The 22,733-nt window shown below is 45.5% G+C and overlaps 2 protein-coding genes across 6 annotated transcripts in view; one reads left to right on the top strand and one right to left on the bottom strand.

The window, feature by feature from the left end:
* LOC120046016 (cytohesin-3-like) overlaps positions 1–9,790 on the top strand; it is a 62,663-nt gene extending 52,873 nt beyond the window's left edge. The window contains exons 5-8 of the mRNA XM_038990928.1: positions 5,354–5,430; positions 6,008–6,079; positions 6,344–6,498; positions 9,205–9,790. Of these exons, the coding sequence (XP_038846856.1) occupies positions 5,354–5,430; positions 6,008–6,079; positions 6,344–6,498; positions 9,205–9,277 (377 nt within the window). The 3' untranslated portion in view covers positions 9,278–9,790. The remainder of the gene's footprint in view (positions 1–5,353; positions 5,431–6,007; positions 6,080–6,343; positions 6,499–9,204) is intronic.
* The window catches only part of LOC120046844 (ubiquitin carboxyl-terminal hydrolase 42-like), a 38,762-nt gene continuing 19,692 nt past the window's right edge, over positions 3,664–22,733 (bottom strand). For 2 of the 5 annotated variants that reach the window (XM_038992392.1, XM_038992393.1), the window contains exons 4-18: positions 22,071–22,181; positions 21,663–21,762; positions 21,187–21,254; positions 19,554–19,624; positions 19,368–19,450; positions 19,096–19,207; positions 18,841–18,981; positions 15,413–15,513; positions 15,065–15,230; positions 14,371–14,964; positions 14,173–14,255; positions 12,640–14,085; positions 12,178–12,536; positions 11,980–12,089; positions 9,758–11,822 (exon numbers count right to left, since the gene is read on the bottom strand). In XM_038992392.1, the coding sequence (XP_038848320.1) occupies positions 12,013–12,089; positions 12,178–12,536; positions 12,640–14,085; positions 14,173–14,255; positions 14,371–14,964; positions 15,065–15,230; positions 15,413–15,513; positions 18,841–18,981; positions 19,096–19,207; positions 19,368–19,450; positions 19,554–19,624; positions 21,187–21,254; positions 21,663–21,762; positions 22,071–22,181 (3,512 nt within the window). In that variant the 3' untranslated portion in view covers positions 9,758–11,822; positions 11,980–12,012. Of the gene's footprint in view, positions 3,715–9,757; positions 11,823–11,979; positions 12,090–12,177; positions 12,537–12,639; positions 14,086–14,172; positions 14,256–14,370; positions 14,965–15,064; positions 15,231–15,412; positions 15,514–18,840; positions 18,982–19,095; positions 19,208–19,367; positions 19,451–19,553; positions 19,625–21,186; positions 21,255–21,662; positions 21,763–22,070; positions 22,182–22,733 lie in introns of those variants that run through there. The other 3 variants (XM_038992396.1, XM_038992394.1, XM_038992395.1) reach the window with 3 other exon arrangements.

Genomic DNA, 22,733 nt, shown 5'->3' with positions numbered 1-22,733 from the left:
TGAAACGCATACTGCTGCTGCTGCCCTCCAGGCCTGAAACACATACTGCTGCTGCTGCCCTCCAGGCCTCAAACACATGCTGCTGCTGCTGCCCTCCAGGCCTCAAACCCATACTGCTGCTGCTGCCCTCCAGGCCTCAAACCCATACTGCTGCTGCTGCCCTCCAGGCCTCAAACACATACTGCTGCTGCTGCTCTCCAGGCCTCAAACACATACTGCTGCTGCTGCCCTCCAGGCCACAAACACATGCTGCTGCTGCTGCCCTCCAGGCCACAAACACATACTGCTGCTGCTGCCCTCCAGGCCTCAAACACATACTGCTGCTGCTGCCCTCCAGGCCACAAACACATGCTGCTGCTGCTGCCCTCCAGGCCTCAAACACATGCTGCTGCTGCTGCCCTCCAGGCCTCAAACACATACTGCTGCTGCTGCCCTCCAGGCCTCAAACACATACTGCTGCTGCTGCCCTCCAGGCCTCAAACACATACTGCTGCTGCTGCCCTCCAGGCCTCAAACACATACTGCTGCTGCTGCTCTCCAGGCCTCAAACACATACTGCTGCTGCTGCCCTCCAGGCCACAAACACATGCTGCTGCTGCTGCCCTCCAGGCCTCAAACACATACTGCTGCTGCTGCCCTCCAGGCCACAAACGCATACTGCTGCTGCTGCCCTCCAGGCCTCAAACGCATACTGCTGCTGCTGCCCTCCAGGCCTCAAACGCATACTGCTGCTGCTGCCCTCCAGGCCACAAACGCATGCTGCTGCTGCTGCCCTCCAAGCCACAAACACATGCTGCTGCTGCTGCCCTCCAGGCCACAAACACATGCTACTGCTGCTGCCCTCCAGGCCACAAACACATACTGCTGCTGCTGCCCTCCAGGCCACAAACACATACTGCTGCTGCTGCCCTCCAGGCCACAAACACATACTGCTGCTGCTGCCCTCCAGGCCACAAACACATACTGCTGCTGCTGCCCTCCAGGCCACAAACACATACTGCTGCTGCTGCCCTCCAGGCCACAAACACATACTGCTGCTGCTGCCCTCCAGGCCACAAACACATACTGCTGCTTCCTACTTCCTCCTATCTGGGTGCGTCTCAAATGGCCTCCTATATAGTGCACTACTGGTGAAAATAGGGCACTATATTGTAGAGAACAGAGTGCCATTTTGGATGAAACCTCTATCTATCCATTGGGATCCCCCTTTTTCCATCCCACCGGCTGCGCTTGCCAGATCATTTTAGTTTGTTTTCCACTCGGAGTTGCATGCATTACATCTGTATGCTAATTTTAGCATCCTTTTGGAAGGAGCTGCCTGTTAGCCACCTTGGTTTTTATGATGTAGTTAAATGGGTCATTACTGCAGCCTGTCAGGTAGTTAAATGGGTCAATACTGCAGCCTGTCAGGTAGTTAAATGGGTCATTACTGCAGCCTGTCAGGTAGTTAAATGGGTCAATACTGCAGCCTGTCAGGTAGTTAAATGGGTCATTACTGCAGCCTGTCAGGTAGTTAAATGGGTCAATACTGCAGCCTGTCAGGTAGTTAAATGGGTCAATACTGCAGCCTGTCAGGTAGTTAAATGGGTCATTACTGCAGCCTGTCAGGTAGTTAAATGGGTCATTACTGCAGCCTGTCAGGTAGTTAAATGGGTCATTACTGCAGCCTGTCAGGTAGTTAAATGGGTCATTACTGCAGCCTGTCAGGTAGTTACAGTGCCTTCGGAAAGTGTTCAGACCCCTTGACTTTTTTCACATTTTGTTACATTACAGCCTTATTCTAAAATGGATAGTTTTTTTTCGCTCATTAATAATGACAAAGCAAAAACAGGTTGTTTAGAAATTTGTGCTAATTCATAAATGTGTAAACTGATATTACATTGACATAATTATTCAGACCCTTTACTCAGTACTTTGTTGAAGCACCTTTGGCAGCGATTACAGCCTCGAGTCTTCTTGGGTATGACGCTACAAGCTTGGCACACCTGTATTTGGGGAATTTCTCCCATTCTTCTCTACAGTTCTGTGGTTGGATGGGGAGCGTCGCTGCACAGCTAATTTTCAGGTCTCTCCAGAGATGTTTGATCAGGTTAAAGTCCAGTGCTCTGGCTGGGCCATTCAAGGACATTCAGAGACTTGTCCTGAAGGCACTCCTGCATTGTCTTGGCTGTTGTCCTGTTGTTCTGTTGGTGGAAGCTGAACCTTCGCCCCAGTCTGAGGCCCTGAGCGCTCTATAGCAGGTTTTCATCAAGGATCTCTCTATACTTTTGCTCTGTTCATCTTTCCCTCAATACTGACTAGTCTCCCAGTCCCTGCTGCTGAAAAACATCCCCACAGCATGATGCTGCCACCACCATGCTTCACCGTAGGGATGGTGCCAGGTTTCCTACAGACGTGATGCTTGGCATTCAGGCCAGAGAGTTCAATCTTGGTTTCATCAGACCAGAGATTCTTGTTTCTCATGTTCTGAGACACCTTTAGGTGCCTTTTGGCAAACTCCAAGCTGGCTGTCATGTGCCCTTTACTGAGGAGTGGCTTCTGTCTGGCCACTCTACCATAAAGGCCTGATTTGGTGGAGTGCTGCAGAGATGGTTGTCATTCTGGAAGGTTCTCCCATCTCCACAGAGGAACTCTGACAGAGCTCTAGAGTGACCATCGGGTTCTTCACCTCCCCTGACCAAGGCCTTTCTCCCCAGATTGCTCAGTTTGGCCGGGCAGCCAGCTCCAGGAAGAGTTGATGGTTCCAAACTTCTTGCATGTAAGAATGACGAGGCCACTGTGTTCTTGGGGACCTTCAATGTTGTAGGAATGTTTTGGTATCCTTCCCCAGATCTGTGCCTCGACACAATCCCGTCTCGGACCTCCACAAGACAATTCCTTCAACCTCATGGCTTGGTTTTTGCTCTGACATGCACTGGCAACTGTGGGACCTTATGTAGACAGGTGTTTGCCTTTCCAAACCATGTCCAATCAATTGAATTTACCACAGGTGGACTCCAATCAAGTTGTAGAAACATCTCAAGGATGATCAATAGAAACAGGATGCACCTGAGCTCAATTTCGAGTCTCATAGCGAAGGTTCTGAAATACTTATGTAAATAAATGAGCAAACATTTCTAAACCTGTTTTCGCTTTGTCATTATGAGGTATTGTGTGTAGATTGCTGAGGACTTTAACTTAATCTAATTAGGATAAGGCTGTAACATAAAATGTGGAAAAAGTCAAGGGGTCTGAATACTTTCCAAAGGCACTCAAAAGTACCAGTCAAAAGTTTGGACACACCTACTCATTCAAGGGTTTTTCTTTATTTTTACTATTTTCTACATTGTAGAATAATAGTGAAGACATCAAAACAATGAAATGACACATATGGAATCATGTAGTAACTAAATAATTGTTCAATCTAAAATATATTTAGATTTGTTTTTCAAAGTAGCCACCCTTTGCCTTGATGACAGCTTTGCACACTCTTGGCATTCTCTCAACCAGCTTCATGAGGAATGCTTTTCCAACAGTCTCGAAGGAGTTCCCACATGCTGAGCACTTGTTGGTTGCTTTTCCTTCACTCTGCAGTCCAACTCAACCCAATTTGAGATGGTTTAGGATGATGTCGGATGATTGTGGAGGCCAGGTCATCTGATGCAGCACTCGATCACTCTCCTTCTTGGTCAAATAGCCCTTACACAGCCTGGATGTGTTTTTGGGGTCATTGTCCTGTTGAAAAACAAATGATAGTGGGATTAAGTGCAGACCAGATGGGATGGCGTATCGCTGCAGAATGCTGTGGTAGTCATGCTGGTTAAGTGTGCCTTGAATTCTAAATAAATCACAGACCGTGTCACCAGCAAAGCACCCCCACACCACCACCTCCATACTTCAGTTGGAACCATACATGTGGAGATCATCCGTTCACCTACTGTGCATCTCACAAAGACACAGCGGTTGGAACCAAAAATCTCAAATTTGGACCAAAGGACAGATTCCCACTAGTCTAATGTCCATTGCTCGTGTTTCTATGCCCTGATCTACCCCGTAAAGTATAGTAATACTATAGTAGTCATAGTATTACTTTATAATTACATGGATTATTGATGGCTTGCATCATTTTTGTTTAATTAACAAACTCAAATAATCCTTAATCTGGACAACTGTAGAGAATTATCTGCATTTATCTGCTGACAAAGGCTTGACTCAAGGAGAGAAGAGTTAATGCTAACTCCATATCGTGAGGAGATATTCTTCCTGAAAAAATACAGCGTCTGAGAATTGTATCTTGTTACTCATTCTGTTCCTTACACTCCCTGGTTGGTCGGACAGACTGGCTTCCCGGTACAGAGAGGGATTTGGCCAAGTGAAAAGAACTGAGTTCAGACTATGATGAATGCTTCTATGAAGTGGGACCACATCCCCATTTTGTATTGATTGTTAGTACTTGAACAGGAATTTAAACAAGTAAACTCATTGCAGTAAACTCGCTTACTAGTGTATTGTTACAGAAATGCAGAATGAGTAAATGTCCCTCTCTTTTCACTTTATATCTGCAAAATAATGAAATAAAATTAAGATGCATCACTTTTAAGAGGCAAATGTCTTTATTATGCAGTGGGCTGGGTATACTGTGATGTCAGTCTGAATGCATTGCCACCCCTGACCAATGAACCACGCTCCCCAGCTCCGGCTGCATTTCTGGGATTTCTTCCCAAATTGAACCCACATTTTGACTGTTTTCACAAGCAATACCTGCACTACTTTGGGACCTCTAGGGAGGCTGAGGGGCGGGAGGGGGGATATTGGGCCCCTGATTGAACCAGCCTAATGGACAGACTGCCAATCAGATAGGAAGAGTACCCTACCCTAAGGTCTGAGGGCTGGACTATTGGCTAGTCTGTCTGTCTCAACATTGAGTCTCAAAGGAAATTTTCATAATTGCTGTTGCAGTTTGCACTGAAATTAGTCTATGAGAAAGGCTTTGCTGGTTGCTGAAAGGTTGACATTTAAGCAGCCTCCATCTAAACCCTTTCCCATAGTATTGTATAGGCCCAAGAGATTAGCATCCACATGCCATGCTAGGGTCTATTCAGGAGGGTGCAGCATTACACAACATTCAGTTGAAATAGATTGCCTAGAACAGATATCATTGTCATGTAGAATATAGGAAATCAGGTCAACTCTATACATTACGGTTAGTATTGCAGATAAAAATGTATCACCTCATTGGCTGTGTAGCCTACAGCACTGCCTCTCCGCATGGCTTGGCCATTGGCTCTTCTCTGTCTGTGGTTTGTTACTCAACATGTCTCTCTTTCAGGATGTAACTCTTGTTACTCAACATGTCTGGTATATTTCTCTACAGGTGGAAGAGTGAAGACCTGGAAGAGACGGTGGTTCATTCTGACTGACAACTGCCTGTACTACTTTGAATACACAACGGTAAGTTAGTGTGTGGTTTTATCAATGACAGACCTCTGCAGCAGATGCAGCCTGGCCCTTTGACCTAAATGCACCATGGTCCAGCAATTAACACGATGCATGGAACCATCTGGGAGGTCTGTTACACATCTGGCCTAGCCCAAACCCCCCCCCCATTATCCTATATTCACTGATGAGAGTACAGCCCCAACACACCACAGCTTAGAGCCCACTACCAGGATTGAGCCCAGTCCCTGGACGTCACCTCCCTGCTGTGTTCTCTCATTAAGAGAAAGACCGGGCTGTTCTGTTCCTCAAGGTCTCCTCAGCCCCCAGACCCCCCCCCCCCCCCCCCCCAGGCTGCAGAGCCTCCCAGACACAATAGAAACCCACTGTAGGATGTTACTTCTCACTTAAGTAACTTCCTCATACAATAGAATATTGTCCAAATATTGCTGATTTATACACACTTATTTGTAATGTGGGTTTTATTCACATGTGTTTTAGTTATTGAACCATCAGCACAAAACAATTGGCCTGTAAGTATATGCTGTCTGGCTACATATTAAATAAATGAATGTGTTCTTCACGTCTGCAGGACAAGGAACCTCGTGGGATCATTCCTTTGGAGAACCTCAGTGTAAGAGAGGTGGATGAGCCCAGGAAACCTGTAAGTTCCTCAAAATATACTGAAACACTTTCTAAGAAAGGGCTAATAAAGCACTGAACACTTCTAGACCCTCTTCACCGGGACTAACTGTCCCTCTTCACCGGGACTAACTGTCCCCCTTCACTGTAACACTCTTCACCGGGACTAACTGTCCCTCTTCAACAGGACTAACTGTCCCTCTTCACTGTAACTAATTAATTATCTTCACCGTAACTAGTTCTGTACTCTCACCTCTCTCTCTTTTGGACGCTGTCGTCCAATCAGAACTGTTTCGAGCTCTACAACCCCAACCACAAGGGTTCGTTGATCAAGGCGTGTAAGACTGAGGCGGACGGCCGGGTCGTTGAGGGCAACCACACAGTGTACAGGATATCAGCGCCCACCACAGAGGAGAAGGAGGAGTGGATCAAATCCATCAAGTATGTTTTTGTATATAACCCACCTCATGTTTTGGGAGTTTTACCCCCATGTAAACACAACAGATATTACTCACCAGGGTCCAAAGCCCATAGTCATCTGCTAGGAGACACCAGTGAATCTCAACGATTCGATGGCAAAACTAGGATTAAACCAGTATGTATGTATCCACTGACACTTCTTTGAAGATGGGTTGGTCTTCACACAAAGCACCATGACCATGTGTGAACTCTTTGATGTAACTGTGTGACAGACTAACCCATATGGCTGAGGCTCACTTTCTCAGTGTGCGGTAGACAAGACTGGGCTCAGAGTTGATCTGAGTTCTCTGGAGGTTAAATGGGTTTCTGTTTGATAAAGCCCTGTAGATTGTCCTGTAGGCATTCAGCCTCAATTCGTTCCTCTTCGTGTTTTTGCAAAATCCACACTATTTATCAGACACTAATGCTGTCTAGTTAAGGAGAGAAGGAATGATGAAAGTGCTCTGTTAAATTGGACCCAGAGGGTGATTGATCATAGCTCTTCTCAGCTGAGCTTTCCAATGATCAATATCAGCTGGGGAAATCATATTAAATGATGCTCTCATCAGGCATGAAGATATAGAAACACCATTACGATTGAACGCTGGGTTTCCATTAGAACCAACAGAATAGATTTTTCTGCTCGTGCCACAACCTTACTGGCAAGCTTGTTTGGATGAAGTGGATGCAATACACAGGGGAACATGATGATTATGTCAACTTTAGTTCTGCAATTATCATAACTTTAGATGGGGTGTTGGAAAATGAGTTTACAGTGGGAGAATTGGGAAACCAGTGCCACTCCTAGTCCATACCAGCCCTGTATGAAATATCAGCCGTAGGTCAACTTTATAGGCCTCTTCATTGTGTTGTAGCTGTCAGACTGAGACAGTGTGACAGACTGTGCAGAAGAGGCCAGACCTGAGTTGCTTTACCTCACATACACCCTCTGTACTCTGAGTCCGCTTCAGTCTCCCCTGTGGTCAGCATGATACACACACCGAATGGCCATCCCAGCATGTCCTGTGTTCCTACTGCCAGGAAAGCAGTGAATTACTTAGCCCTATTACAGTCCCGTTGGATGCAAGGCTTGGACCTCTATGGGTTTTCCCCTCTGCAGTCTCCAAGGGAAAATATGGGTGTATTATAGTCTAGACAGTCTGCACTAATGTACCAAAGAAAACACCTGTTGTCCTGTCAACTTTTTTAAATTTTTACTAATGACATGCCACTGGCTTTGAGTGTCTGTATGCGGATGACTCAACACTATACGTCAGCTACTACAGCGACTGAAATCACTGCAACACTTAACAAAGAGCTGCAGTTAGTTTCAGAATGGGTGACAAGGAATAAGTTACTCCTAAATATTTCAAAAACTAAAAGCATTATATTTGGGACAAATCATTCACTAAACCCTAAACCTCGACTAAATCTTGTAATGAATAATGTGGTGATTGAGCAAGTTGAGATGACTAAACTGCTTGGAGTAACCCTGGATTGTAAACGGTCATGGTCAAAACCTATTGATACAACAGTAGCTAAGATGGGTAGCAGTCTGTCCATAATAAAGCGCCGCTCTACCTTAACAGCACTATCAACAAGGCAGGTCCTACAGGCCGTGGTTTTGTGACAACTGTTCAGTCGTGTGGTCAGGTGCCACAAAGAGGGACTTGGGAAAATGTAAATTGGCTCAGAACGGGGCAGCACGGCTGGCCTTTGGATGTACACAGAGAGCTAACATTAATAATTTGCATGTCAATCTCTCCTGGCTCAAAGTGGAGGAGAGATTGACTTCATCACTACTTGTATTTATGAGAGGTATTGACATGTTGAATGCACCAAGGTGTCTGTTTTGAACTACTGGCGCACAGCTCGGACACCCATGCATACCCCACAAGACATGCCACAAGACGTCTCTTCACAGTTCCCATGTCCAGAACAGAATTTGGGAAGTACTACATAGAGCCATGACTACATGGAACTCTATTCCACATCAAGTAACTCATGCAAGCAGTAAAATTAGATTTAAAAAAATAACAGATAAAAATACACCTTTTGGAACAGCGGGAACTGTGAAGCAACACAAACATAGACACATGCATACAAACGCACGATAACATACGCACTATACACGTACCCATGGATTTTGTAGATATAGAGTAGGGGCCTGAGGGCACACACTTTAGTGTGTTGTGAATGTATAACTGCTTTCATTTTGATGGACCCCAAGAATAGTAGCTGCTGTCTTGGCAGGAACTAATGGGGAGCCATAATAAACCCCAGGAAGAGTAGCTGCTGCCTTGGCAGGAACTAATGGGGATCCATAATAAATACAAATAAGAAACCGCTTGATTGTGTTACAGCTCTGTTGAGGTCCTCTGTCAGAGCAGAATGCTGCAATGCAATGTTTTTCTTTGACAACAATGTAGGTTAAAATGTGAACTGTGCTGATACTGAATGTAGTAAAGCTGGGGAAACTATTCCCCTGCCTGCTCATGAAGGGTAAAGCTGGGGAAACTATTCCCCTGCCTGCTCATGAAGGGTAAAGCTGGGGAAACTATTCCCCCGCCTGCTCATGAAGGGTAAAGCGGGGGAAACTATTCCCTCGCCTGCTCATGAAGACGTACATAGGCTACTGTAATACACAACCATTGTCTATTTTTCATAACCAATCTCTTCTTTCTGCAGAGCAAGCATCAGCAGGGATCCTTTCTATGACATGCTGGCAACCAGGAAGCGGAGAATAGCCAATAAGAAGTGAGGAGGAGCGCCTGGCCACACCCTTCCCATCATCAGCGATACCAGCATAGACCCCGGTCTGTCCAGGAGACCAGGGGGGTCTCTTTCACTCAGCCCAGGGACAGGACACATGGCTGCATGGCCACAGCAGAGACCAGGGTAAGGGGATGTAGTGGGGAATTGACTTTGGATGCTACACCTCTCCACTTCATCAGTATGGATAAAGGACAAGATGGGGAAGGGCACTTGATATTTTGGTCATCAGTTTCTTTTCAGATGTATGTGTGAATACAATTCACACAACTGTAAATTCTATGAAGTGTGAATGTACAGTATTGTGAGGACACTGAGAAACCGTATGGTCTGTGCTTCCCCCAGCCATATAAGCATGGATATTGTTGCCCTCTAGTGCGTGAGTCGAGTATGATTTAAATGTCAGAAGAGCCTCAATTTATGAATCAGCTGGTCTGATTTTCCACCCCTGAAACGATTGACACTAATACAATAGGGATGGTTTTTATTTTTTTTCAGTTTCTGTTTAACAATGAGACGCCCATGCCAGAGAGATCTCTATGGTGAAGGAGATGTGACGCCATTTTGTCTTAGAGCTATAATACATTGTCATGTTTGTGGGGCAGTTATCTAAAACTAGTTTATGTATTGATTCAAAGTCCACTGCTATAAATAATTTGTTTTTCACATTTTCTCTAATTACAAAAATGTTTTTTCATCTTTACATTGTGTGTGTATATACACTGTACATAATGTTTATAATTTGTGTTTCTGTAGCATGTAAAAGTTATGGCTAGCCTACACCTGCTTAAAGTTGAGCATTACAGAGTACATACTGCAGTGGAAGAACTCCAACTCCTCAGAGCAAATGGAGGAAGATAAACAGATAATGACGTAACAGCCAAGCCAGCTGGGTTTCACATGGTGAAACAACTCCTCACTAGGGGCTTTACTCAATCTGTATCGCTGAAGTTCAGTGTCATGATTGAAATTTAAAGGCAATGTTCCTGCGTTAGTGGTGACTGCATGTACGGTGAACACACATGTCGGCTTAATCGGAAATTACCTTTCTATTTCTATCGCGCATTCTGTAACTCTTCAGTGATCCAGACTAAAGAGCGCCCCAGGGTGAGACTGACAGATCAGTGAACTTTCTACAGGTCCAAGTTGTGTAAAAGTTCACAAGATTCTCAGCATTGCAGGAGCCTTTCAACTCGTGAGGATTTTGAATAAAATAGAATGTTCAGATATTCTCCTGTGTCACTGACCAGTCTGACATGTGACTATGAACTGAGTACCCAGGTCCTGGTTTGAACTCCCTCACTGTCATTGTGTAACCTGGAAACAATATGAAAAATGACCTTACGACTGTTGGCCTTGAATCCAGAGTGTTTCAACAGTCTTATCTGACGAGCTTAAAAGCAATCAATTAAACAATCACTCATATGCAAAATATTTTACCAAAATTCAGAGAACGGACTTCATCCGTCCAATACAAAGGCAGACACTATTCCCATCTGTGTGTACATGCCCAGTTAATCAACAGCTTTCACTCCAACAAACAATGTAAGATGAGTTACTTTGACATTAGCAAATGTATTTACGGCTTTTTATATACCTTGTACAATGTATAAATTTGACATGCTATTGTAGAACTAAAAATGTGTTAACATGAACATGTTGTCTTTTTAGTTAGAAAAAAACCCAAGCAAACCATCCTACCCATTTCACTGACTTGTGTCCATAGAACAAGGTCTAAATTGCGTCGTGGTAATTCTCTAAAACAAAACTATTCTCTATTTGTATTCCTGATACAGGACTTATGTATAAAAAAAACTGATAGTACAGTTCAAAATTAAATTCACAGTATTTCTTATGGATGCTAGAAAACAGAATAAAAAATAAAAAAAAGCAGAAACATAGGTCCAAAGCCATAAGTGGTAACATGATTATTGTTCAGCTTTTTTAAATGCTTGAATAACAAGTTAAAAGAATTGGAAATCTCAGTGAGAGGGAGGGAAATCGTTCTTCTCCTGTGAAGGATTCAGAGGGATGATCTTAGGCTTTAGAAAGTAAAAAGAGCTGTCCTGAAGTCTCCAGGGTAGGTGGAGTTGTGTTAAGTACACACGTAGTCACAACAGTCTCCTCCAGACACTACTCACTCCATCAGAGAGAGGTTTTATACCTCCACCTATACAGATATGTGGATAATGGTGACAAACAGTTCATCTCCTAGGCAAGAACTATTTGTCTTCCTCTTTTTGGATTATTTCACCAGTTGATCAGTTCTCCGAGGAGGAATAAGTCTCGTTTGAACAAAGTCCTGAGTCTTCCACTGTGCAGCTTATTCATCATAATGTACATTGAGTGACAAGTGTACACCGCTGAAGAGTGAATTTGAAAAAAAATCTAGTAATCTTAATTTCTCATGTGGTAAAAATACAGTATATTCCCAATAATACAGCACCACGTTCAAATATTTGGGATGACATTCCTGTTGCTGTTGAATTTCACTTTTATATAAAGGTTGATATTTAAAGTAAAGTATTCCAAGTCTGCAATGAGAGGGAAAGATGTCAGGTTTGCAGACAGTCCCATCAGTCTTTACACAATCAAGATGAGTTGAAACCGGCTCCTGTTTTTCCACTCATAACCATGCAGTCAAGCATAGAGATTCTGAGAGTAAGACAGAGGCAAAGGAAAGATACTTACATTGTTCTGTGTCTCTGGTCGAACAGAGAAAATCTACTGTCTAAGGTCATTGTACAGTCCATTGGTAGAACATTCGTGGGAGTTTCCATTGGGTTGACCTAAGCCATTACCTACGACAAAACATTATGGTCAAAATGATAGATTAACACAGTGAGAAACAACTGCACCTATAGAAACCACATCTGCTTGTTTTTTTACCTGTGTGTTTGTTGAAGTGGCAGTGCGATGCGTTTTGAGGAGCTGCTGTTGGTGATCCATCACGAGAGGAGAAGGAGCGGTCGTTGTCATCGGCGCGATGCCGTTTCTTGGGGTAGCTGTTGTCATAGCCATCGTCCTGGTAACGTTGCTTCTTGCTCGCCCTCTCATCGTCGCTGCTGCTTGCCCTGCGACCCTCCCGGGGGGCATTGGGGTCACGGTGCCCCTCGGAACTCTGGGTAGAGCGGATCTCACCCCCCGACTTCTCATCCTCCGTGTCAGTGTCATACCTCCTACTTTTCTTGTGTTTGGAGGAACTGCTGCCGTCGGCTGCCCTGTCAGAGGAATCCACGTCAAAGGTCCTGGAAGAAAGAACACCCAGGTCAGAGTTAATATAGATCAGTTGTTACTTTATCTGACATTGTCTCATTGTGGAGGTTTAAGAGAGAAGAAAGACTGCCTTACCTATTCTCTCGGTGCCTCTCTCTGTCCTTGGACTTCTTCTTCTTGCTCTTCTTGGGTTTCTTGGCCCGACGCTCCTCAGAGCTGTCCTTTCTCTCCTCTCTGTGAGGCTCGGGTCGTTTCTCCAGGGCTGGTCTGGCTGGGGAAAGGGCTGGGCGAGGTAGGGACTGACTGGGCTTGGTGCTGGAGCTCAGTGGGGTGGGCAGAGGGGTCTCCTGTGAAGGGTGGTAACCCCTCTCTTTACCTTCATCCCTCCACCTTGAGCGTCCATGAAGCTCCTCTCTGTGTGGGAGGCTGTGGTGGCTGTGCTCCCTCCTGTCCCTATTCCTGTCCTCTCTCGTTCTGTGGTGGTAATGGTGGTGACAGCGGTCCCTGTCCCTCTCTCTGGGGTGATAGCGTCGCTGTGAGAGGAATGCCTCAGACTCCCAGTTCCGGTGTCTGTCCCGGCTGAGCGAGCGGTCCCGGTACGACCGGTGGTAGTCTCTGTCTCGGTGGTCTCGCCGGTGCCGGTCTGAGTCATGGTCCCGGTTGCGTTCACGGCTCCTGTCCCGGTGGTACCTATCCCCTTCTCCGTCTTTATCCCGGTCAGAAGAGTACAGCCGGTCTCGATCCCTATCGCGGTCCGAAGAATGTAGTCGGCCTTTCTCCTTATCCCGATCGGAAGAGTTCAACCTGCCTTTCTCCTTATCCCGATCGGAAGAGTTCAACCTGCCTTTCTCCTTATCCCGATCGGAAGAGTTCAACCTGCCTTTCTCCTTATCCCGATCGGAAGAGTTCAACCTGCCTTTCTCCTTATCCCGATCGGAAGAGTTCAACCTGCCTTTCTCCTTATCCCGATCGGAAGAGTTCAACCTGCCTTTCTCCTTATCCCGATCGGAAGAGTTCAACCTGCCTTTCTCCTTATCCCGATCGGAAGAGTTCAACCTGCCTTTCTCCTTATCCCGATCGGAAGAGTTCAACCTGCCTTTCTCCTTATCCCGATCGGAAGAGTTCAACCTGCCTTTCTCCTCCCGATCGGAAGAGTACATCTGGTCTCTTCCCTCTTTGGAGCTGGGCTTTCCATCCAGCCCTGCAGCTGGGCTGTTCTGGGTCTCTATGACGTCCTCCCCAGGTCCCCTGTGTGGGGCTCCGAGGCCTTTCGTGGCTCCCAGGCCTGGTCCGGAGAGGGCTGGGGCGACTGGGGTACTGAGGGCGCGGGGGGTGGGCTGGAGGAATAAGACCCCAAGGTTGGAGCTGGATTCCCTCAAGGCGTCGGTAAGTGGTTTAGCTCCAACATCAGCCAATGAGGATGGAGGTTTAGCAGCGGCTGATGGTGCGTGGTGAGGGAGGGGGCCAGAGTGAGTTTTAGCCATTTTCTCTGGGGTGAGGGAGAGGCGGCTGTCGATGTCGGCACTGTGCAGGCCTTGAGAGGTGCTGGCCTGGCTGGGGGTGGCGCAATACACCTCTTTGCTGTAGAAAAACAACATTTCATGAATTACTGGATCTTCAAATCATCAAGCAAAGTGGATCAAAAGAAGAGGATTTGATCACGCTCACCTTGGGCCACTGTGGTGAGCCTCCGCCCCATTAGACATGCTGGAACCCAAAGCGGGCGACATCGCATGACCGTTACCGTGGATCTGCACAACAACACACACATAATGAGTACACAGGTGTTTGTGTGAATCCTTTTGCTAATGTGATTTGTGGAGTTCAGTGAAGTATTTAAAATGTGTGTCGACTGAGTATAGGTACCTTCTCAGGGTGTTTGATGTCATTGATGTTGTGGTGTCCGTTCTGGCTGAGTTTGGAGAAGCTGTTGGTCCCGTTACGGTGCATGGTAGCCTGGCCGTTACCGATGCCGTTGGTCTTGAGGGCCAGCACTCTGGGGACGGGGCCGTAGACGGTCTCTCCCTTCCTCCCGTTAATGTGAGGCTTAGCCGTGCCATTCCCCAGACCACTGCCTCCCTCCTGGTCCGACTCCTCAGACGACTCCTGGCCGTACGGCACCAGGAACGACGCCCCGTGACCGTTTCTGTTACCGGAGGGAGTGCCGTTAACGTGGGGATCCCGGGGCGTAGACATGTCTGATGTAGACTGTGACGAAGAGGACGGCTGGACGTAAGAGGATGATGAGGGGCGGATCTGTTTGCCCTGACCGATGAAGAAGGAGAGCTTCTGGCGCTTGGCGGGGTCAGGGATGCCTGTGGGACGGCTGAGAGGATGGGAGGAAGAGGTGGCGAGCGGGCTGTAGCTAGTCTTTCCCATGCTGCTGTCACTGCTGGTGCTGGGCTTAGAGCCAGAGGGGTAGTCACTTAGCGAGCCATTCCCATTGACGTGAAAGAGGTTCTTGGGGACACACACACACACACACACATTGGTTACAGGCTCTTACTAAACATCTTGCCTCTGAACAGATTGTGCAAAAGCTGGTGTGTTTAGGCTGTACCTTGGCCATGTGTGGGGGCAGCTGTGGCCCTATGAAGCCAGTGTTGGTGTGCCGTGGCCCAATGTTGACCCGGGGTGTGAGGATGGGGCGGGGGGACGACTGGCCGAGGGGCCCCGGGGTCCGGCACGTGTGATTGTAGTCCCCTCCGTTCTTCAGATCAGGTGACCTTGTGGCCAGAACAGGCAGCACCCATGACAGATCAAAAAACTCAACCACAAAGGGAAAACAACCTGCGCAGAACTGTTGCGTGGTCCAACACAATGCTTTAACATGCCAATATTTTACACCATTCAAACAACGCTCCCCTTGGTTGACAGGGTGTACAATACACAGTGAATGGGATCTCACCTGATGTAGAAGAGGACGTAAGCCTGCTGGTTGAGGACTGACCTAATGTCACTGACCAACACAGAGGAGTCATTCAACTGGTACCACTGGCCATTGCTAGCCTGAAAGAGAGAGACTTATAAAACATGCATCACACTGACATACGTAAGTATTAACATAATCCTTTATAGAAGACTGTAATCAAACATCTGGCTTACATAGAAGTGGTGAGAGGATTATTCACATGGGGGTTTGGGTTGTAGTCGTTAAGCTTTCTCTTTCATTGATTGTTCGTGAACCATCCTACTAGTGACTTCTGCCAATATTGGAGCTTACCTTGAAGTAGCAGTAGTAATACAGTGGGGAGAACAAGTATTTGGTACACTGCCGAATTTGCAGGTTTTCCTACTTACAAAGCATGTAGAGGTCTGTAATTTTTATAATAGGTACACTTCAACTGTGAGATACGTAATCTAAAACAAAAATCCAGAAAATCACATTGTATGATTTTTAAGTAATTAATTAGCATTTTAGTGCATGACATAAGTATTTGATCACCTACCAACCAGTAAGAATTCCGGCTCTCACAGACCTGTTAGTTTTTCTTTAAGAAGCCCTCCTGTTCTCCACTCATTACCTGTATTAACTGCACCTGTTTGAACTCGTTACCTGTATAAAAGACACCTGTCCACACACTCAATCAAGCAGACTCCAACCTCTCCACAATGGCCAAGACCAGAGAGCTGTGTAAGGACATCAGGGATAAAATTGTAGACCTGCACAAGGCTGGGATGGGCTACAGGACAATAGGCAAGCAGCTTGGTGAGAAGGCAACAACTGTTGGCGCAATTATTAAAAAATGGAAGAAGTTCAAGATGACAGTCAATCACCCTCGGTCTGGGGCTCCATGCAAGATCTCACCTCGTGGGGCATCAATGATCATGAGGAAGGTGAGGGATCAACCCAGAACTACACGGCAGGACTTAGTCAATGACCTGAAGAGAGCTGGGACCACAGTCTCAAAGAAAACCATTAGTAACACACTACGCCGTCATGAATTAAAATCCTGCAGCGCACGCAATGTCCCCCTGCTCAAGCCAGCGCATGTCCAGGCCCGTCTGAAGTTTGCCAATGACCATCTGGATGATCCAGAGGAGGAATGGGAGAAGGTCATGTGGTCTGATGAGACAAACTCCACTCGCCGTGTTTGGAGGAAGAAGAAGGATGAGTACAACCCCAAGAACACCGTGAAGCATGGAGGTGGAAACATCATTCTTTGGGGATGCTTTTCTGCAAAGGGGACAGGATGACTGCACCGTATTGAGGGGAGGATGGATGGGGCCATGTATCGCGAGATCTTGGCCAACAACCTCCTTCCCTCTGTAAGAGCATTGAAGATGGGTCGTGGCTGGGTCTTCCAGCATGACAATGACCCGAAACACACAGCCAGGCCAACTAAGGAGTGGCTCCGTAAGAAGCATCTCAAGGTCCTGGAGTGGCCTAGCCAGTCTCCAGACCTGAACCCAATAGAAAATCTTTGGAGGGAGCTGAAAGTCCGTATTGCCCAGCGACAGCCCCGAAACCTGAAGGATCTGGAGAAGGTCTATATGGAGGAGTGGGCCAAAATCCCTGCTGCAGTGTGCAAACCTGGAACTACAAGAAAGGTATGATCTCTGTAATTGCAAACAAAGGTTTCTGTACCAAATATTAAGTTCTGCTTTATCAAATAATTATGTCATGCAATAAAATGAAAATTAATTACTTAAAAATCATACAATGTGATTTTCTGGATTTTTGTTTTAGATTCCGTCTCTCACAGTTGAAGTGTACCTATGATAAAAATTACAGACCTCTACATGCTTTGTAAGTAAGAAAGACTGCCAATTTTGCAGGTTATCAAATACTTCTTCTCCCGACTGTATATATTAGGTTAGATGTTAGGGCTGACCTCAACAGTGTATTTTAGGAAGCCCTAAAATACAGTGCATTCGGGAAAGTATTCAAACCAATCCCCTTTTTCCACTTTGTTACGTTACAGCCTTATTCCATTTTCAGGCCTCTCCAGAGATGTTCGATCCGGTTCAAGTCTGGGCTCTGGCTGGGCCACTCAAGGACATTCAGAGACTTATCCTGAAGTCACTCCTGCATCGTCTTGTCTGTGTGCTTAGGGTCGTTGTCCTGTTGGAAGGTGAACCAATCGCCCTAGTCTGAGGTCCTGAGCGCTCTATAGCAGGTGTTCATCAAGGATCGCTCTGTACTTTGCTCTGTTCATCTTTCCCTTGATCCTGACTAGTCTCCCAGTCCCTGCTGCTGAAAAACATCCCCACAGCATGATGTTGCCACCACCATGCTTCACCGTAGGGATGGTGCCAGGTTTCCTACAGACGTGATGCTTGGCATTCAGGCCAAAGAGTTCAATCTTGGTTTCATCAGACCAGAGAATCTTGTTACTCATGTTCTTAGAGTCCTTTAGGTGCCTTTTGGCAAACTCCAAGCAGGCTGTCATGTGCCCTTTACTGAGGAGTGGCTTCCGTCTGGCCACTCTACCATAAAGGCCTGATTGGTGGAGTGCTGCAGAGATGGTTGTCCATCGGGAAGGTTCCCCCATCTTCAGAGGAACTCTGGAGCTCTGTCAGAGTGACCATCGGGTTCTTGGTCACCTCCCCTGACCAAGTCCCTTCTCCCCCGATTGCTCAGTTTGGCCGGGCGGCCAGCTCCAGGAAGAGTCTTGGTGGTTCCAAACTTTTTCCACTTAAGAATGATGAGGCCACTGTGTTCTTGGGGACCTTCAATGCTGCAGAAATGTTTTGGTAACCTTTCCCAGATCTGTGTCTCAGATCTAGACGGCCAAATTCTTCGACCTCATGCCTTGGTTTTTGCTCTGACGTGCACTGTCAACTGTGGGACCTTATATAGACAGGTGTGTGCCTTTCCAAATCATGTCCAATCAATTGAACTTACCCCAGGTGGGCTCCAACGAAGTTGTAGAAACATTGAGGATGATGGGGCTCCCGAGTGGCGCAGTGGTCTAAAGCACTGCACCTCGGTGTTAGAGGTGTCACTACACTGGTTCGAATCTAGGTTGTATCACAACCAGCCATGATTGGGAGTCCTATAGGGCAGCGCACAATTGGCCCAGCGTCTTTGGCCGTTGTAGGCCGTCATTTTAAATAAGAATGTGTTTTTAATGACTTGCCTAGTTAAATAAAGATAAAATGATCAATGGAAACAGGATGCACCGGAGCTCAACTTCGAGTCTCATAGCAAAGGGTCTGAATACTTATGTAGATAAAGGTGTTTAACTGTTACAAATAAAAACAGATTTTTCGCTTTGTCATTATGGGGTATTGTGTGTAGATCGAGTAAAAATATATTTTAGAGAAAGGCTGTAACGTAATAAAATGTGGAAAAAGTCAAGGGGTCTGAATACACCGTATATTAGTGCTTACCTTGACGTAGCAGTAGTAGTGTCCAGCGTGGCAGCTGAAGCCAGAGTGCACCAGGACAGCATAGAGTACGTAGACCTGGGGCTCGCCGTGGGACTGAGACATGAAGGGACGCAGGTCTAGGCACTCAGCATACCTCACGTCCTAAAGGAGAGAAACAGGCAATGGCAGTGGAAATCTAGATAAAGATCTGTAAAAAAACAACACTGATTTCCATGTACATTTTGCTGTCACTGACAATGTTTTCTGATGTCTTACCTTAGCGATCTTGCCCCCGTTGTAGTTGGCGAATCGCTTCAGTGAGATGGTGAGCACATTAGCGCTGCGGTGGATGGTGAATCTCTTAGAGGCTGGAACCATCTTCTTACACCTGCACAGACGGATCAGTTAGAAATACCAAAAACAAAACATGTAGAATTAGGTCACAATAACACTGGTTTAGGCAGCGTTATACTGAGATGGACAATAATAACACTGGTTTAGGCAGCGTTATACTGAGATGAACAATAAATGAATCCAGATCTACTCACTTAGCGCATCTGTAGGCATTCTCTCCATCTAGCTGCTCAGGCTTAACAAACTGTTCCAGAGCCTTTGTGATACTGGGAGCAGTCTGAAAGGTAACACGGGAGACAGTTGTCAATGATGCATTCTTAGCAAGACACAATGGTTGACAGGTTCCCCATTGTGCAGCATGATAGGCAGTTCACCGTTACCTTTATTTCCAAAGCAACATCCAAATAAGGGTCAAAGGTGTCAGAGACCGCTTTGCAGTTGAAACATTTTACTGTAAAAAGACAGACACAATTAGATCATCTTACCTATTAACACACGACAGTCATCTAATGGTGTACAACATACAGCGAGAAAGTATAGAAATCAAACTTATTCAGCAGTTGTCACAGTGCTTTACAGTTGAAGTCGGAAGTTTACATACACTTAGGTTGGAGTCATTAAAACTCGTTTTCCAACTACACCACAAATTTCTTGTTAACAAACTATAGTTTTGGCAAGTCAGTTAGGCCATCTACTTTGTGCATGACACAAGTAATTTTTCAACAATTGTTTACAGACAGATTATTTCACTGTATCACAATTCTAGTGCGTCAGAAGTTTACATACACTAAGTTGACTGTGCCTTTAAACAGCTTGGAAAATTCTATAAAATGATGTCATGGCTTTAGAAGCTTCTGATAGGCTAATTGACATCATTTGAGTCAATTGGAGGTGTACCTGTGGATGTATTTCAAGGCCTACCTTCAAGCTCAGTGCCTCTTTGCTTGACATCATGGGAAAATAAAAAAGAAACCAGCCAAGACCTCAGAAAAAATATTGTAGACCTCCACAAGTCTGGTTCATCCTTGGGAGCAATTTCCAAACGCCTGAAGGTACCACGTTCATCTGTACAAACAATAGTACGCAAGTATAAACACCATGGGACCATGCAGCCGTCATACCGCTCAGGAAGGAGACGTGTTCTGTCTCCTAGAGATGAACGTACTTTGGTGCAAAAAGTGCAAGTCAATCCCAGAACAACAGCAAAGGACCTTGTGAAGATGCTGGAGGAAACGGGTACAAAAGTATCTATATCCACAGTAAAACAAGGGGAAAAGGGGGAGGCTTGTAAGCTGAAGAACACCATCCCAACCGTGAAGCACGGGGGTGGCAGTATCATGTCGTGGGGGTGCTTTGCTGCAGGAGGGACTGGTGCACTTCACAAAATAAATGGCATCATGAGGAAGGAAAATTGTGAATATATTGAAGCAACATCTCAAGACATCAGTCAGGAAGTTAAAGCTTGGTCGCAAATGGGTCTTCCAAATGGACAATGACCCCAAGCATACTTCCAAAGTTGTGGAAAGATGGCTTAAGGACAACAAAGTCAAGGTATTGGAGTGGCCATCACAAAGCCCTGACCTCAATCCTATAGAAGATTTGTGGGCAGAACTGAAAAAGCGTGTGCGAGCAAGGAGGAATGAGTCAAAATTCACCCAACTTATTGTGGGAAGCTTGTGGAAGGCTACCCAAAACATTTGATCCAAGTTAAAGGCAATGCTACCAAATACTAATTGAGTGTATGTAAACTTCTGACCCACTGGGAATGTGATGAAATAAATCACTATTATTCTGACATTTCACATTCTTAAAATAAAGTGATGATCCTAAAACAGGGAATTTTTTACAAGGATTAAATGTCAGGAATTGTGAAAAATTGAGTTTAAATGTATTTGCTAAGGTGTATGTAAACCTCCGACTTCAACTGTACCTAGTCTAATACCCCAAAGAGCAAGCAACGCTCGTATCGGCTTCAGTAAGTGAAACATTTAAAGATTACACTAATAAGCCTACCTCTGGACCGTAGATACCCTCCAAAGACTTGATGGATGAAACTGGTTGCTTGCGTTTGCCTGTCCAATCTGTTGTAAAAGGAAACATCAAACCGTTAAAGATGCTTATCAGTGACTTCCAATAGCCTTAAGGGAAATTGCCTTTATGCGTATACACAGGATCATATAAATCAAGATAGCCTTCATTTAATTTCTCATTGGGACAGCCCTTTGCGGAGCAACAGACAGCTGAGGAAATAGAGCAAAAGTAATTGCTGAGAGTAGAGGCAACCTGTTGGGGGGCAGAATAGCCTTCCACTACACGGGAGGGGGATCCTAAAGTCAGTTAAGGGTCCCTGGTATATAGGAGATGGTCACTAAAACATGATATATTAATCATGTCTCACTCTGTGCTATACGTGAATGTGGGTCAGATGAGATGCAAGTCCAGAACAGTGCTTCCTAGTGGCTGAACACTGATTTCAGTGTAACACCTACTTGTTTAGAGGCAGGCAGGACTTTTGCATAGCGTCCACTGTGTACCGCAGGAACTCATGGGCGTCCTCTTGGCTGCCAAAGCGGAAATGCTTTGCAATCCCTGCACAGGTGTTATACAGAGGTGGGGAGGAAGACTCAATAAATTATAGACTTTAACCCTGTCAGTTTGCCCTACAAAAATGACAGCATCAACTCTTTTTTTGGAGGGAAAACTATTTTGCTGACAAGGTTTCCCAGAATTCTGCACCTGTGATGCAGTCCCAACTCTCCTTCCATTTTTGGAGGGAAAAACTATTTTGCGGACATGTTATTTAGTTGTAATGGCTTTCAACACGCCTGAACAAAGACTTTCCTATCAACTTTGTGCTAAAGGGTTTCCCCCTCTGATTCCAAGTAAACACTACTTACGTTTGAGCTCGTTGAGGACTCCGATGGGCTTGATGACATTCCCAGAGTTGGCGAAGACCTGGGTGATGTGATTCTGCATTGTGCACATCATACAGAACCCAGGCTCATGACCTGAACATCAACACAGATGACGGTCAATCAGGTAATAGGTATTAAAGGTACAATGCATTTAAAGGTCTCAATAACAAATCATTTATCATTTCTGGGTAACAATTAAATACCTTAATGTGATTGTTTTCAATTAAACTGGTAAAAAAATAAATCAAAATAGCTTAACAAAAATCTATTTCTCAAGCAAGAATTTTGCTAGGATTGTCTGGGAGTGATCTGAGTGGGGAGGGAAAAACTAGCTGTTACTGGCAAAGATGTTTGGAACTCTTTCTAATTGGTCTATTAACTAATTTACCAGGCCAAAACACCATCCCACCAAAACAGGCTGAAATTTCAGGCAGTCTTTTCAAACAGCTCTTACACTTAAAGGGCAATATCATAATTTTCACAGTATTATTCCAACTTTTAGGCTGGAAATGTACACTGCTCAAAAAAATAAAGGGAACACTTAAACAACAGAATGTAACTCCAAGTCAATCACACTTCTGTGAAATCAAACTGTCCACTTAGGAAGCAACACTGATTGACAATAAATTTCACATGCTGTTGTGC

Source organism: Salvelinus namaycush, chromosome 4 (genome assembly GCF_016432855.1).
Source record: "Salvelinus namaycush isolate Seneca chromosome 4, SaNama_1.0, whole genome shotgun sequence".
In the NCBI taxonomy this organism is placed as follows: Eukaryota; Metazoa; Chordata; class Actinopteri; order Salmoniformes; family Salmonidae; genus Salvelinus; species Salvelinus namaycush.
The sequence above is the reverse complement of the archived record's forward strand: the minus strand, read 5'-3'. Positions and strand labels throughout refer to the sequence as shown.